The sequence below is a fragment of the Medicago truncatula genome, chromosome 7, assembly GCF_003473485.1.
Source record: "Medicago truncatula cultivar Jemalong A17 chromosome 7, MtrunA17r5.0-ANR, whole genome shotgun sequence".
NCBI lineage: Eukaryota > Viridiplantae > Streptophyta > Magnoliopsida > Fabales > Fabaceae > Medicago > Medicago truncatula.
The window spans coordinates 53,672,654-53,691,183 of record NC_053048.1 but is presented as its reverse complement, the minus strand read 5'-3'; the positions used below and the strand labels follow the sequence as shown (position 1 = coordinate 53,691,183).

The 18,530-nt window shown below is 32.6% G+C and overlaps 1 protein-coding gene across 2 annotated transcripts; it reads left to right on the top strand.

Moving 5' to 3' along the window:
• The first annotated feature begins 12,731 nt into the window (after nt 1-12,731).
• LOC11429776 (uncharacterized) lies at nt 12,732-16,811 on the top strand. Of its 2 annotated transcripts, none has more exons than XM_003626219.4 (3): nt 12,732-12,890; nt 14,087-14,593; nt 14,826-16,811. In XM_003626219.4, exons 2-3 carry the CDS (start codon nt 14,087-14,089, stop codon nt 16,581-16,583), a joined length of 2,265 nt encoding a protein of 754 aa, XP_003626267.2. In that variant the 5' UTR covers nt 12,732-12,890; the 3' UTR covers nt 16,584-16,811. The 2 variants fall into 2 exon arrangements, with proteins under 2 accessions (XP_003626267.2, XP_024625591.1); XM_024769823.2 differs by lacking the exon at nt 12,732-12,890 and adding an exon at nt 13,035-13,120.
• The last annotated feature ends 1,719 nt before the right edge of the window (nt 16,812-18,530 follow it).

Sequence of the window (18,530 nt, the reverse complement as noted above, 5' to 3'; positions counted from 1 at the left end):
AATTAGTACCCTAACTAGGAGCTTTAATTTCTCGTGGGATAAATCTCTATGATTTATAATAACCGATGTGATGGTCTAATAATGAAGTGACGGTGATAATGTCATCTTTGTTGAGTAGGACCGTGAGATCAAGGGTCATTGACGGTTTGTTTGGGCCGGTGGCTAAGAAGAAAAAAAAAAAAATATTATTTGAACAATCATTTGAACAATTTTGGCGACATTTTTTTTTTTATTGGTCAAAAATAATAGAAGAGAAAAAAGAAAAAAGAGAATAACAACGTAATGTAAGTATGAGAGAGAAAATTATCATAAAGTGGTCGTACAAATATCATTTAAAAAAAATGTTATTCAATAAATTGATTACATATGTTGTGTAATCGGATACGTAAATACTCCCTTCGTCCCTCAAAGATTGATCTATTTGACAACATACATTATTGACTTAACATTCTTTGACCATATTTTTCTATTAATTTACAAAGATAAATAATATCATGTAAGATGTTGTTGGATTCGTCTCGATGAATATTTTTAAAATATTAAATTTTCATAATTTTTTTTAGTAGATAATTGAAAATATCAAATATAAAAGATATGTCATCTAATATAGAACGGAGGAAGTAGCTATGTTTGCTTCCTTTCCTTTCTTAAAACCGAGTAATGATTATAGGAAATAAAAGCTTTTAAAATATATTTTCTTTCTCAAAATAAATCAAAACTATCCACATATTAAACATAGATTTAGGTAACAAGTCATGATCAAGTTAAGCATAATAAGAATTTACACAAGAAAAAAATAATAGAAATATCACTCTAACATAATTTATATGTTTCCATTATTCTTTTTTCATTTTCACATACACATGTACAAATGTAAAGCAATTTTGCAATTAAAAATTGAAAACGTTGTTTCATTTCATCTAATCAAAATCATTTGTTAATATTTCCCAAACAAATCTACAATAGAACTAATCAAGTGTCAAACACATGAGATATGGTGAAAGCTACTAATAGAACTACTTATGAGCTTTGCTCTACAATTTCTTGTATAAACAATTTGCAATTTGAATCAGAAGATCCACCATCTTCATATATTATACTTTAGCTCTGCTTCTCCTTCCACACCATTCACCATAAGCTTTTCAATAGCCTTCTTCACCAACACTTTCTCACCTTTAAATATCTCCATTGGATCAACAACAGCTTCAACACCAATCCTCACACCAATCTTAAGAACTTGCACAATCCTAAAGCAATTTCCTTTAGTTGTGAAGAAGGAATGTAAGACAAACTACCAAAACATGCATATATGACAGAGCAAGCTTTGTTTCAAATAAAAAACTTTAGACATTTGGTTTCAGAATCATTGATGCATCCCTTATCGTTTTTACCAAACCAAACCTTTTTAGCAACTTTCTCATAATTAACCTCGAAAAGTATTCACCAATATTCCTTGTGCTGAGAGTTTAGATTCTTTGAATTGATCAATAGCTTCTTTCCATGCCTTTGAATCCTGCTTCATCACCTCAGGTAACTGCGCTTTGGTAAATTCAATTGTGTCAGGCAAATCTGGCACAACAAACGGTGTCAACATTGAGTCAACTTTTTCGTGAACTTTGAAGAAACTAATGTTATGTGAACACAGGAGTGTGAAGCAAGAAATTGCATGGAACACAACTCTTGGAATGTCGAATTTTGATGCAACATTTGAAGTCCAAGGAAGACATATATCAGAAACAATGCAACTAGGTAGTTTTTCCAACTCTAAAAGCCAATTTTCAAGAGGTTCTTTAAGCATATTGCAAGCTGCAAAAAATAAAGGTTGGTATTTAGGAGTAGGAAGTGTGTCCATATTGATCAATGACCATGTTGAACCTTGCAGCATTAAGGGGGGGTGAGAACAATGGTAACAGTGACACCATTTGATGCAAACAATTTGGCCATTTATTATGTGAAAGGAATGAGATGGCTTTGAGACATAAATGGAATGAGAAGGAAGTCTGTTGGTTAGTTTGGGAAAGCCATGGGAAAATAAACTGATGTTAAGGGTGAGATGATGAAAAAAAGTGAAGTTTTAGTTAGCTCAATTTAAGTACTATGTTCCTGAGTTAAAAAACAACTTGATTAGCATTGGATAATTGATAGAGAAGGGAATATATCTATGTTATATAGCCTTACAGAGAGATAAACCAACTAAACAAAAAGCTGAATATTCTTGTTATTTCTGTTATATCAGCTGCATGTGTGACAAGTTTGATGATATGATCTGTTCCTGTAGCCTGCATGAGTGCAACAAGTTGAAGAAGTTCTTCTGTCGAAGGAGTGATACCATCCACAAAGCAGGACGCAATAATTTTGCCGTGTATATTATGATTTCTCTTATGTTAACACAATAGCCGTAAGGTGAGAAGCTGCCTGAAAAAACATGAAAACAATGTTTGTCAAGGAAATTTACATAATAATTCAAAAATATTATAACTACAGTTATATGTTAAATAATAGATAATCAATTGTCAGATCTCCCTCTCTGAATGCCAAGGCCAGTCTAAAAAAAACAATGGTTCTTTCGTAGTGAGATTTGATCATGTGATGGATAATGGAATAAAATAGTACTACTATAAAAGAGATGTGGAAGAAAGGGATGGTGAGTTTGATCTTCAAAAACATCATTAATTGGTCATCATTTATCAATCTCCGACAGGACCTATGATGCTGATACATTTTTTTAATGCTATTAGAGACAAAGATTGGTAGAATGAAAGCGATCGATCTTTCACACAACTAGTGCAAATAGAGCATTGTACTGTACTATTTCATGTAAATTTTGTGAGTACTGTCTGTAATATTATACCTTGAACTTCATTTCTATAAAATCAGCCCCCAATTCCAAAGCAAGCTTTAATGCTTCCAACCGTCCCCTTCCCACTTTGGCCTTTAATCAAATAAAAATCATAGATACTTGAATATAATCACAATGGTTCAGAAATCACAAGATTTTAAACCTCACCTATAAACAATAAGAATGGGCAACGGTTTATTAGTGATCAGGATGGTTTGAAGGTCACGGCGAGGTTGAAAATTTGTTATGTGGTCAAGCTTAACCTCCACTACATCAGTGCCTTTGCCTGAACCATGTCACTGAGAATGAGCTCCACGACAGATTGTTGAACTCTGAGTTGAGCACAAACCACAGTAGAACGATTTGATACCTGGGGAAGGCTGTTTATGTTGCATTTTATAAATCATATCCATAATGCTTTCTAAGTAATACTCATTTTCATTGGCCAATCTCTTTTTCATTAGCTCTTCCCATCGCCCTTCTTCTACTTCTTTCAATTTTTTCTCTTCAACCATATTATCCATTAATTTTAAAGATTGAACTATTTCATTCATTCACCTTTCTGATTCTTTCCAATGTTTCTTTAGGTTTCGCTGCGAACTTGGCTTGTGCAGCCTGTGACTCCTTAATAAATCTCTGATGATCATATACGACTTCCTCTAAGTCTTTCACTATTTTGGAAGTCTTTAGATTTTTATTTTTTATTTTTATTTTTTTATTTTTTATGTTTTTAAACTTTGCTAAGTTGAGGCATGCACATTTGTTCTTCAATTTTACTTTTGGCGTTGTCAGGGAGTCCAGATCTGCTCCAGTACTTAATTCCTCCAGTTTTCCATTCCCTTGGTTGGATGTGTGATAAGTGGCATGTAAAAAATCAACGTTCGAGATTAAAAAAATTAAAACAAACATTTCATTGTTCCCCTTTTCTCAATCGTACACCCTTCTTCTTCTCCCTCCCACATTTTCGGCTTCCGTTGCGCAGCTTAAGCGCCACCATGAATGAAAATCACTCTGCCGTGATCCACCACCACTGTGTCTTTGTTGTTCATGAAAACTACAATCCCTCACCATCTCTGCTTGTCGTCTCCATCACCGTCATATCGCAGCTATCATCACCGTGATCTACCGTCACACCGATGGGTGTTTCCTCCGCCATAATGTTTCTTCCTCGGTCGCAGCTATCATCGCCGTCATCACCGTTGCATCGCAATTTTAATTCCATCTTGGAATTAGCTTCTAAACTCCCACTATATATTCCCCTTTCTCAATTTGGGGTTCAAATATCAATTAGAACCAGAAGTGATGTAATGTTATCAATAAGAGTTTAGAACAACGATACAATGTCCACGAATCGCGGCAGAATTTATGGTCTTCGTGACGGTGATGAAGCAGAAAACGTGAGAGCAGGAAGGTACGGCTGTGAAGAAGAAAGGGAACATTGGATGGAATGTTTATTTTTCTTTTTTAATCTCAGCCATTGGTTTTTTACATGCCACTTGTCATACATCCAAGTAGGGGACTGGGAAACAGGAGGAATTAAGTACTGGAGGAGATTTGGACTCGTTGCCAGGACCTGTGGTTAAGGGGTTCAAACTTTTGAACTTTGATTAATTTATATAATATAATATATATATATATATATATATTTACATTGTGCTCAAATTACATTTTTTTTTGACAAATTGTAAATTTTAAAATGGATCACTTAAAAAATCAGAAGATGAAGTATTATCAGTATTAAGTAATTAATCATAGCTAATCCTTAAATGTGTACCTAGTTCTCACGTTGATTCATTTTTTTTAAGAGTCTCATATTGATTCATGAATGTATCGAAATTGTGATTTCGTATTCAAATGTATTTTTTTGTTTGTCAATTAAGTTCATAAAATTATTAACAAAAAATTAATAAATGTGTGTTTTGTAATTTGATATATTTAAATATTACAGTGGCGAAATAGAGAGAAAGGAGTTGGTTGTCATTTAAAAATAAAAAATAAAAAGGGAAATAAAGAGAAAGGAGTTGTTTGTCCATTTAAAAATAAAAGAAAAAATAAAAGGAGAAATAAAGACAAATGATAATTGTGAAAATAATTATGATTATTTTATATATAATCTTAGGATAACATAGACAAATAAAAGTGGGTGGCATAACATTTAAAAAAAAAAATAATCATAACAAGAGTCAAGACGTTGGGCCACACGATTTTGTCTATGGGAGAAAAATGAAAACTTAAAAGCAAGCATAAGTAAAATAAAAGAAGTAAACTAGAAGAACATTTAAAAGTTGGTCGGTGTGATATTTAAACATCTATTTGATGATAATTTTTATAACAATTTTCTCTACTCACATTATTTTTTTTTATTTTATCTCTTTATTGCTATGGTTTCCGTGTCAATACTACTTTATAGTGTGTTCCGTTCCGTTCACTTTCCAAACAATGGAATGGAAATATTGTTATGTCACATCATAAAATACTCAAACAATGGAATGAAATCGCTCTTCCATTCCGCTCCGTACCGTTTTGTTCCATTCTACTTCGTTCTGTTACGTTCCATCAATCCAAAGAGAGTCTAAGGACATTTTTAAATATTTAATTAATTTAATAAATATAAAAAGTCTTTGGAAATAAGTAAAAAATTAAGTAAATATAGAAAATCAATTATATATATAACCGAACTAGCTCATTTAATTAACAAACTTAATTCTTAGTTTAAGTTCAGCATATTAGGTTCATGAACCAAGTCCAACAGATTAATTATCGAATCGAATTTCGAACTATATTCGAATTGGTCCGGTTTATTACTAGCCCTACTGGTAGCTGCCAAATCTAGTTCCAACAAGTAGTTGGTGCAAATTATGAGTTGAATCTTGATCCAACCATTTATATCCATGACTGACCAAGTAAATATCATTAAAGGAGTCACTCCAAATGAGTTTATTCTCCCTGTTATTATCAATGATAATGCTACGAATACAAATACAATCTTGATAAAAAGAAGAAAGTTGAGTACATGCATAGGTTGTTGAAGTTCCAGACTCCATTTTCCCTCAGATCACACAGGAGAGTGTTTGTGTCACATATATAACATACGACACACTATTGCTAAGGCAGTTAAATAGAAGTTTTCTAAATTAATGATTTAATTTACAAAATTGCAAATTGAAACTCATTGTAGAAATAATAGGTTTAGTAATATTTTGCGTAAAAAAGGGTTGATTTACGTCGCCCCTTTTGTCATCTTGTGCGATTTGGCGCTTCTCACTCATGTGACCGTCGTCGTTGCCACCTGAAGATATTCGCTAGAGAAAAAATTGAGGAAAATATATGTTAACTCGTATCCTTGACCAATTAGTTAAGAAAACCATTATTAAAATTTTGTACTTTTTTTACAAGTCTAGAAATATTGCATTGAAAAGTGTGGAAAATTATATATTCTACTTTTTAAAAGTAAAAAATTTATTGTTTTCAATCAAAAATTAATACTTTTAACTTTCTTAACTAGTGTCCCTTTCAGTCGAAAAAAAAAATTAGTGTCCCTGAGACACTAGTTAGCACTTAGCATGACCCTTTCTTTTTTGATAAAAAAAAGAGTAGTGATATTTGAACAACCATATGATACAATTCTTGTGACAACTTCTATTTTCTCTCTTTTCATTGGTCAAAAACAATGGAGAGAGAAAAATGATGAGAGAGAATAAAAGTATAATGTGAGTATGAGAGAGAAAGTTGTTAAAAAATTGTCATAAAGTAGTTGTACATATATCATTTCTCTAAAAAAAAAATACCTATTTTCTCTGTTCTAACTTCTAATAAATTACTTCAATGCATATATGAAACCTTCATCCATTATTGCTAAGAGTAAAAAAGAAGTTTATGAGCTTCCTGACAATGATGCAAACAAGATGGTCAATAGCCAGAAAAATACACGCCTACGTGTTTGATGATAATCGACTGAAGAGGATAAAAAAGCATCAATTCAATTGGAGAGTACGATCAGGTGATTCTAATCATGCAGTTGTTCCTATTAAAAGGAGAAGATTGACTGCTTGTGCCAAGGCAGAGAAAAGCTGCATAACTGAGAATTCTTCAGGAGGTTTGGGATCAGACAAACTAAGATTCTCTCAGTCTTCTAGCTTTCTCGTTGCCAACAAAAATGTTTGTGATCCAATTAGCCATCAGCAGAATGAAAGTTCAACCGATTTTTCCACAGACAGAAGTGTGGAAGAGAATAAAGAAAAGAGCATTTGCAACGGCAATTATCAATATACATATGATTATTCTGCACCTAATGACGATGAAGTGGTCATTATGACCAAAGAAAAATATGAATGGTTGTTGCAGAGGCTTGACCAGGCTGATAAGCTTGAAGGGAAGATTTTACAAATCTTGTGTAACGCCCTAGTTGTTTTATTTAACTATTTTTGATTTATGTGGAGTATATGTATATATTTATATATATGCGTGATTTTTGAGTGATTTATGTGGTGTATTATTTTATTATATGGTTTATTTGATAATAATTAAAATAAGTATGAAATAATAATTATTTTGGTGTTTGAGGAATTAATAGGAGTTAATAGAAATTATGGAGAGTTAAGTGTAAATAGAAGGGAGTTACATTTAAGTGGGAAGTTAATACAGAGAAGTTAGAAACCAGTTTCACGTAGAACCAGTTTTGGGAGAAAGCAAGAGAGAACCAAGGAAGAACCAAGAGTTGATTTTTGCTGTGCATTTCTTTCTGCAATTCTAAGGTAAGGGTGAGGTTTGCTTCAGTAGTATAGACATTAATCTCTGATTTTGAATTTATCAGGTTTTGGTGAGAATGGGAAAAAAATGGGTTTTTGATTTTGATTCCTAAAATTAGAAATGTATAGGAACCATGTTGTTTTGGACTTAGTTGTGTTCTGGGCGATTTTAGGATTGCATAACATTACTGTAGCCTGTTTTGGGGTTTGGATTGGGAAAAAATGGGATTTTTGATGAAAAACTACAAAATTCACGATTCTGGAACTGTCACATTTCGCCTGGCGAAATTTCGCCATTCCCTCGCCATTGGTTCGCCCTGGCGAAAGTGTCCAGAAAGTTTCCCGAGAACACTGCCTTAGTTCGCCATTTCACCGCCTTTTGTTCGCCCTGGCGAAAGTGCCCAGGAGCTTTTCGCCTTATGCTCGCCTTTGGCTCGCCATGGCGAGTAGCCTTTTTAGTTGAATTTCGCCTGGCGAGGTTAGTAGTCCGCCTGGCGAAAATACCCAGAACTGAACCATAATTTTGAGTTTTGTATACTCAGTGGTACGCATTGTTTGGTTGATTCTTTTGACTGTGCTAACGGTTATATATGACTATATGATTTATCAAGAGTTTGATTAAATGTTGAGTGATGATTTATGTATATTTACACTTAAATAAATTATACAAATTGTTGGTGCTGTTCTGATGTATGTTGCATTTGCTAAACCATACATGTCGTTTTATTCCGGAGTCATATGAGAATGTATGCATGGTCAAGTTGTATGTAGATATACACAAGTGGGTCCATTGCATATGCATAAACAGCGGAGAGGACTCATGTCCTGGAGCACTAGTTGTTCACAGTGGTGAGGGCTTCGGTCCTGATGAATGCTTTAACCATTCAAAAGCGGTGAGGGCTTCGGTCCTGTTTGGTACCACATGCATATTTGCATCCATTGAGAAGTCTAAGGTGTTGTCTTAGCAGTGTTGTCATGTCATTTGCATGAGTCTTAGTTGTTGATTGTGGTTGTTACTTGATGATGATGATGTTGTTGGTGAATATGTACATTGTATACATACTTGTTAAGTGGATTATGATGATGTTGTCGTTGCTTGTGAATTAATTATGTATATTTGCAAGATGATGTATTCGATGTTATAGGATGTTAGATTCAATTAAAGATTTGATATCTATATTTATTGTTGTGAATCTCACCCCTTCTGCTTGAAAACGTTGCCCTTCCTATGGGTAACTTGCAGGTGATCCTGAGTAGTTGGTGGTGGCTCAATGTCGTGTCTAGGGCTCTGATACGTGGGAATGAGAATTATTATTTATATTATTGTTGTTTTTCCTTTCCATGTATCAAATTTTGGAATTGTGATGTGGAGCCTTTTATTGTCTTTTGAACAATGTTGTTGACTTATGCTAAGGCCTTTAATGCCATAGACTGTTGTTGGATTTGAAAACTATTCCGATGCTACGTTTTCATATATATCAAGGTGTTTTGATTAAATAGTTTTATTTTCTATTTAAGAAATTTTGAAATGACGTGTAGCATGCCCGTTGTGGAATTACTCTGATGTATATCTGTTATTTAATTGCTTTTGGGTAACGGGGTGTTACATCCTGAACCTTCAACCGCGAAAAACTGCCATTTCTGACAGGATAACCAATCAGAAAGAACAACTGTTAAATTTGTAAATTTCTGAGGAATACATTACTAGAGAACGTTTGGGCGCAATGATAACCAATCCCTTTGGTTCTAACAATTCATTTTTTCTTTAGATGGTTAACACAATTCAAATATATGGTTAATTACGTTTAATTGATGGTTAATGAATATGGCAAGATATTTGCACGCCATGAATTGTAGATCATAAACAATATAATGTATTAACTGAATAAACCAAAAAAATTTACGCCATTAAGGCATTAACTATATACACCCTCCGGTCACTAATATAAGCAAAATTTTGATTTTTAGATTCATTTATTAAAGGCTAAAATATGGTTTTAGTCTCTGCAAATATGCCTCGTTTTGGTTTTAATCCTTGTAAAAAAAAATTTGTTTTTGGTCCTTGCAGAATTTTTTGTTTTTGAAAATAAAATATTTTGCAGGGACTAAAAACTACAAAATGGGTTCAGTCATCATGTGCCACGTACGCAAATCATCACAAAAATGGGGTCAGGACTATTTTAAAAAAACAAAAAATTTTGCAAGGACCAAAAACAATTTTTTTTTTTTACAGGGACTAAAACCATATTTTAGCCTTCATTAAATAACGTATGTAGACTATAATAAAGACTACATACATCATTTAATGAATGAATCTAAAAATCAAATTTTTGCTTATATTAGTGACAGGAGGATGTACAATTTTTAGTGGTTGTGAAAAATAACTTGTTTAAAAATTATAATAACTCATTAACAACATAATGGACTGAATTAATCAAGTATTTATCTGCCATTAACCATCTAGCACAACATAAACAGTGCCATACGTTTTGAGTACACTTTAAATTTTAGGGACTAAAATCGACAAAGGTCCCTCTTTTTGGACACAGAATAGCGACACAATGCAATTGGCATCATATTCATATGATGCTAAGAAGTGATGGTTAATGAGTTGCAAATATTTGGTTAATTCAGTTAATTATGTGGTTAATGAACTGCTTCAATACTACATTAACCACTTGTATTAAGGGTCTAGAAGCACATTGATTAATTGGCTAGATATTAATCGTTAATACTGTGTTGAAAGGGGTTAACAATTTAATTTCCCTAAAAAATACTAATTAATTAGTGGTTAATAACTACACAATGAACTTAATCAACCAATTATTTGAATGCCATGAGTAATTTTTAGAACAATGAGATTAAGTTAATTAATTCTGCCCATAAAAATTGACAATTCATTAACCACAAAACAAATTGAATTAACCAAACATTAGCATGTTATTAATCACACACATATAGTAGGCTGAACCCTTCGTCTTGCTTAACGACATTTTCTTAATTTTTCTCCTGGTTCGTTGTAACATTTCGGATTGTTAAGTTTCTCGTATACATCATGTGCTATAGGGACTTTAGTTGGTTTATTAATTATTTTTCTTAGCCTTTAAAAAAATACATATTTTTTTTATTTTATTTTATGAATGCTTACTTTTCAAAGCGTTGAGATGACTATGTATCTTTTTATTAAGAACCTCACGAAATGTTCCACGATCCACATGAATAAGAGGAACAAGATATTTACCAAGATTATCATTGTTGAGATCTAAGAGTGTCACTGATCTGAACACTTACTTACGTTTCAATGAAACATTGTGAAAGAAGAATATCCAGGTTCTCAAGGCTGAGCTTTTGACCACTAAATCAAATTAAAAACACACATTTATCATAGTCTCTCAACACCATATTATTATTATTCCACATCATTTTTCAACACTATTTCTTTCTCCTTCATGTAACCCACCACCACCAACATCAAATCTATGGTTCCAATTTTGTTCTGTTTAGCCATGTAATCCAACGTCCGAATTTGATTCCGACTTTATAATCCATTTTAATGCTTTTAAACTTTTTCTTTTGTTCTTTGATTCATTTAATCAAATCCACCGTCCCCTTTAGGTTTTAATTTCGCTCTTTAATTCCAACCATAAGTTGTGACCGGAAACTCGCCTGCGGTGGCTCTCCGGCAAAGGTACCAAGAAGAATGCAAGAAGAAATAAAACAATAAAAAAATCTCAAGATAAAGAACACAAATATGATATATGTTTTTGTTCAAGGTGGCTGGAAATGGGGTCTAAAACAGCGATCTAAAAATTCAAATACTTCCATCCAAATCTGATTTGGTGAAAGCGTGTTTCTTCATTTAATTTGATATAGAATAAATAAAATTAAATTCTTCCATTTTCTGAACATATTTTCCTTCTTAAAGATTGAATATGATATATTATTGAAGGAGAATGATGATGGATAGATGGTGGAAGATAGTTGACAAAATCATCTAGCGTCGAGGGCGTACGATAATATAATGTTCTTTACTAACTTTTACACTCGTTCCCTTTGTTATAGTTTTATATGTTTTCCCTTTGTTATATTTTTTTAGTGTTTCGTCTTTATGCTATAACTTTTTTTAAACAATATTTATTTAAAAAAAACTTTAAATGAAAAATTGGTTTGAAAAACTCCTTCTATAAAAGTCATTTCTAGTTTTTTTTTTCTTCCTTTTGAAACAACTTTTTTGAGTAATAAAATTTCGAGAAATGTTTAAAATGTGAAGTTATTTTTATTACCTTCTCATAAGAATCGTTGTCAAGAGATATCTTTATTAAAAAATATGTAATTTTTATTATGTTAAATAACAATGAAATTCTAAGTTAATGAATTTGAAATATTTCTACTATTTTTTAGTATGTTTTCATTTTTAGAAATATAAAGAAAAAAAATAATTTTTTTAATCTAAAACAAAGGACTTACTATGTCTACATTGTATGTTTGTTTTGGATTTAAAAAAAAATATATCTATTTCATAACTAAAAAGTTACTTATATCATTTTAATAGTGTCTGTTTTCGATTAAAAAAAAAATCTATTTATTTAAAAAATATTTTTTAACTTTAAAATGAAAAGTTACTTTTAGTAGTTTTTTCAAAATCTATTTTTTTTCTTTCTAAAAATAAGAAACTCCAAGTTTAAGAGTTTCAAATCTTAAAAAAAAAAAAAATTATGATACAAAACAATCAGAAATTAGTTTTAGTTTTCCTCAAAAAGATATAAAAGAAATTTGTAATTTTTTAAAAACAGAACAGACGCACCAAATATAAAATGAGTCAAAACTGAGATAAAATAAATACAAATTTTTTTTTTTTTTTTTTGTCAGGTAGCCTAGTGACTGGAGCTCACACATTTTAAATGTGGAGGAGTGGGGTGTCCGGGGTTCGAACCCCGGCCCCTGCATATAAAATGCATTTGTCCCTACCAACTGAGCAAAGCTCGGACAAAATTTTTATATTAGTTTCCTTAACAATGTTAGCATTTCATTTGTTTATTTAACAAGTGCTCAAAAGACTTTAGATATATGTTAGCATGACTAAAAATAATAAAAAAAAGTAATAGGAGAAACTTGTGTTATAAAGTTAGACATGAAAAAAGCAAGGAACCCTTAACACGTTTAGAAATCCATTGGAGTGAGTGACGTTATAAATAAACTCGGCTCGTGTTTTAGAAGTTGTTCTTCTTCTTCTTCATGCTTTTGCAAATTCACTCATCTCGTCACCTCTTTCTTTCATTCACAAAAACAATCTCATCAATCAGGTTTTTTTTTTTCTTTCTTTCCTTCTTCCCTTCTCCTTCTACATTTATTTATTAACGTACGTCTTTTCTTGCACAATCATCTCCAAATATATTTTTTCACCCTTTTTCCGCTTTTTTTATTTTTTATATTTTTTATTTTTATTATGTATACTTGGTCTTCAACTCTTTGAAAACAAAACCTTACTTAGCATTCAACCAACCGATTCAACGTTTCTTTCTCAAACTCAAAGGTTAACATCACTACACAAACCCTTTACTTCTTCAACGTCCTGTTCTTGTTTATGCTATGCTATGTTTGTCATAATAACGTAGATATACTTTCAATATTTCGCGATTAATTGTTTACACTATTTGCTTTGTAAAGTAGTACATGTGTTTAATCTTTGTTTTGTTCGTGCTTCTTTCTTATATTTTACATTCCATTCGCCGGTACACTTTTTTGTTGCTTTTGTTGTTTTTTATGTACCACACTTTTGATCGTTAACTTGTATGCAACTGGATCTGGCTTCATTATCGTGTCTGTTTGCTTTTTTTTTTTTTTTTACTTTTAATGTTTTCCCTTCCTCATTGTATTGAATCTGTGTCAAGAGATATCTTTATCAAAAAATGTTTACATATTTTGGTTTAATGACTTATATTGGAGACCGACACCAATAATAATTTGAAAAAATTATATAATTTAGTGTAATCATCTATGTTGTTGTTGCGTCAATGTCGCACACCGACGCGTACCTGGGACACACCTGATATGTGGAGTGTCCGTGCTTCATAATAGTTTTTATGTGAGTTGTTTAGGTAACCATGTTGAAGTAAGGGTTTTCATTTTTCAGATCATATTGCCAATTTTTGTATTCTGATATCCTGAGTTCATCGATAGTTGTTAATGTGAAAACATTTGAGATCTAATATTTTGTTAGATAATTAATAGGCAAAGGGTTGTAAAGTTAGAAAGAAAACATGGTATCAGTTCCTTGGCATAGTTGGATACTCATAGTTTTGAAATCTGAGTTGCTTCATTAAGTATGAATAAGTAGTGAGTAATACTGTTTATTATTACTTTTATGCTTGGTTACAACTCAAGCTTGAAGTATGTTCTTGATGATGTTATCTAATCTACATTTCCTTTATAACATTTCTTCTTAAGCCATCATTTGAGTGTTTAGTTATCTGGTTTGTTTTCCTATTTTTCTTGGCAGATGGTGTCCTTTGAGCAGAATGATTTTGATACTTTCATTGAACATGCATCTGATGATGACCTTGAATTCAGTCCACGAATCGGTCCTGAGTACCAGGCAGAAATTCCTTCTTTGATTGAGAAATCAGACCAGCTTTCACTTCGAACGGATCCTACTGATTCAGAAGATGTTCATGATAAATCACTTTCCTCTGCAATAAGTTTGCCCATCCCAGTCATATGGAGTATTGCTGACACAAATAGCTTTGTACTAGGTTTGTTTATTTTTGGGAAGAACTTTACTAAGATAAAAAGATTCATAGAGAACAAACGGATGGGGGAAATACTTACATTTTACTATGGAAAGTTTTACGAAACTGATGGATATTGTAGATGGTCGGAGTGCAGGAAATTAAAAGGGAGAAAATGTATAATAGGGAAGAAACTTTTTGCCGGAGCGAGGCAACAAGAACTATTATCTCGCTTGATTCCTCATGTCTCTGACGAATCTCAAGATACATTTTTACAGGTATTCAACTGTGACATCTCATCTGTCATGTTTAATCCTTCGTTTGATGTTACAATGCGAAACCTTCACAAGTTATGGAGCATCTAGCTTTTTTATTATTACATGCTATGTGCATGTTACAATGGTAATTGCAATGGGAACCTGTGCTCTTTGGCCATACCAGTACCTTTTTTTTTATTACATGCCATGCACCATTTGCTCCATTCCTCACTTTGCTTATATTTATACTCAGGTTTCTAAATCATATGTTGAGGGAAGAACTTCTCTAGAAGAATACATATCTTATTTGAAGTCTACTGCTGGACTTGGCGTTCTTGTGGAAGCAGTTAGTATTGGTAAGGAGAAGGGAGACCTTACTAGGCTTGACGTGGAACCTAGGAAGAACAGTCCTGGGGCATTTTCAGCACAAACTTGCAAAGCTCTGTCTTCTTTTGGACCTAGTGATATAATTCAATCCTTGACAGGAGGATTTCAGCTGAGCAAAACCAAAAGTGACGATCTCTTCTGGGAAGCTGTTTGGCCTCGATTACTGGCAAGAGGTTGGCACTCTGAGCAACCAATGTATCAAGGCTATGTTACCTCCAAAGATTATCTGGTCTTTCTTATTCCTGGTGTTGATAAGTTTTCGAGGAGAAAACTTGTGAAAGGTGATCATTACTTTGATTCTGTTAGCGATGTCTTGAACAAAGTGGTAGCTGAACCGAATATTCTTGAGCTTGAAGAGGAAGAATCTAAAGTTCACAGCTGCAATGAGGAACAGCCAGAAAAGGGAACAAATGAAGATGATTTATCGGATGATCATCGTCAATGTTACCTCAAGCCCCGATCTTTTACCTACAATAAAGATCATATAAAATTAATGGGTATTGATACCAGTTTGGTGCATAAAGGAAAGCCATCTGATTTCAGGGATTTGAAATTTGTGCCTGTTAATTCAGTTCGTAAAGTTGAGCCAGATGCTGCTGGTATAAACGATGAAGGGCAAAGTTATACAAGGAATGTAAAACATAGCAAGGATATGTCTAAAAGCATTAAGCGGAATTCGACAAAGTTGACGGTCATTGATACCAATAGACTTTCCGAAGGAAAACTATTGAAGAAAATGAAACAACCAAAATATCCGTCGGTTGAATTGGGAGATGCTTCTAGGATGACTACGAATCTTCTGAAAGAAAGTAAAGGCGTCTCTTCAACTGATGATTCACGAAGAATGGTGGAAGCTAAGATGGTGCTATGTGGTAAACAGAAAATTAACAAAACTGATAGTGATCCAAACAAGATGGTTGAAAGCCAGAAAAATCAACACACTTCTGTGTTTGGTGATAATCGAATGAAGAGGATCATAAAACATGAATTCAATCAGAGAGTAATATCCGGTGATTCTAATCATGCAGCTGTTCCTATTAAAAGGAGGAGATTAACTGCTTGTGTCAAGGCAGAAAAAAGCCACATCACTGAGAATTCTTCAGTAGGTTTGGGATCGGATAAACTGGGATTCTCTCATTCTTCTAGCTTTCAAGATGCCAACCAAAATGTTTGGCATTCAGTTAGTCATCAGCAGCAGCACAGAGGAAGTTTCACTGCTTCTTTAGCACACAGAAGTGTGGAAGAGAATAATGAAAAAAGCATTCTCAAGGACTGTTATCAACGCAAGAGTGTTCCTTGTGTTCAAGTTCAGAAATGCAAATCGTCCACCTTCAACAGACCCAAGGTTCCATCGAAATCTGTAAATATCAAAACAATGGCGACGGTAGAGGAAGGTGAGCATGGCCTAAAGACAAATGATCCATGTCTAGCATCTGCTACTCAGGAAGTAGTTGAGGAGCCTCTGAGAACACCTTGTGATGTTGATTCTTTGGAAAAACAGGCTGATATAAATCTGAGGAGACAAAGCACTAGAAACAGATCGCTGACAGTTAGAGCATTGGAATGTATTGCAAATGAATTTTTGCATGTGCAAAGTAGACATAAAAGGAGAGACACACACTAAGATCCTTTCAATCCTTGCGGCAAGGCTCATACAAGAGGTGAAACAATGCTGCGTCGTCATTGTTCAGATCATGGGAATGCAGTTTTAGAACAAGAAGAAAGGTTTTTGATTGAAGATGGCAATGTTGGCTAAATATTGCAAAAACATGTAAATCTTTTTTTTTTTTCTTAAGAAAGAATATATTTATTTTTACAGATAAATTATCAATCAGATATGGAACCTTCAATACAAATTCTCTCAAGTAGCTATTCTTCGATAACAATCTCTGACAGTGCAACTCTTAATATTGAGTTCAGACTTTCTTGAGACACTATACCTCACCATTCGCCTGCATAGTATTGACTAGTTTAATATGTTGCATTAATTTTTTTTTGATATATTATGTTGCATTAATATTGCTTAAGTTACATCGAGAAAATTTAATTAATATTAATATATTAAGAGGAATGCTATCGATCATATATTAATCCCCTTGTTTGTTTGAGGATTGGTTGATGTTTTTTCTTTTTTGACTTCTGTTGGTTTATCCAGAACTTTTGTTGTAACTTTGTTTTGTTTCCTTAGACACTCATTGTGTTAGGGACCAAAACTTTTTGTTAATATATCTCATTTTACCTTGTTAAGAAAAAAATATGTTAATAACACTCACTCTGACATACATTTTCATGAGATTACGTAAAAGAAATAAGAATTGGTAACCCAAAAATCACGCAATCAAAATACCAGATGTGTATATCACAAGTCACAACTAATGGTACATTTTCGTAAAAAGATAAATAAATAATAAAACTAATGATACATACATCTTCACGGTAGAATTTTTTTAACATACATAAATAATCAAGGTATATAATAATATTTATTTAATAATATTTCCTACAAATAAGATGTTTTCACACATACGTAAAAACAAAACCGTAAGGAATTGCAAGACTTCGAAACAAAAATAACAAGAAAATATGATAAAATAGATGTACAATAGCAAAGCCGACAAACATGTCAATTCCTTTGCAATTTGTAACCAAAATGATACTCGTACCAACTTTATTAATTTTCATGATTTAGTTTAACAATCTAGATTGATTGTACCAAAAAAAAAAAAATCTAGATTAAGGTGGGAAAACATAAGTTACATTAACTTTTTTTTTTTTTTAGGGAAAAACATAAGTATTAAAATGCCAATCGGCCATTTAACCAATTCACCACCCATTTAAGAGGCCAAAGGAGTCCAGACTGGATAGTAGTTTCTCATGGTAAAACCAATCAATTTTTTTTTAAAAGACATATATTAGTATGTTAATTTTTTTTAAGAAAATTTTAGTATTTAATTGTTATGTTAGTATTTCTCATTTATTTGTATTTGAACCTTAAACCTTGAACTCCTTAACTCTTTTAATATCTTAACTCAACCAAGTTAGCTCCCTATCCTCCAAAACCAAATCAACTTTGATATGTCTTGGTATCACCAAATAGAAGAGACAACAATATTCATCGGCTATGGAAATTACATCCTCATCACTACTTTCTTTAGTTCCACCAATAATAATGTTGCTACTATACTACACAGAAGTATTGAAATTCTACAACGGCCATGACACTACTAGATGTTAAGAATGTATTGCACACCATGGCAATATAATATAGACATATGAATCATAATATCTTGTCATCAAAATTTATCACGAGGTCTATATACTTTTAATTATAGGATGTGAAAATTCTTATTTTGAATTTTCTCCATTTTTCTCAATTGTTACATCTACACCATTAAATATCAGAGAGAAAAGTAGATATAATATTATAAAGAAAAGAGGATATTGAGTGCGTGGTTGAGATGTAGCAATTGAGAAAAGGAGAGAATTCATTCCCCTCTTATGAGGTATAAGCCATTTTATTACAAGATTCTTGATCCCAAGACATATTTTAAGGAACATGAGAGAGAACCCA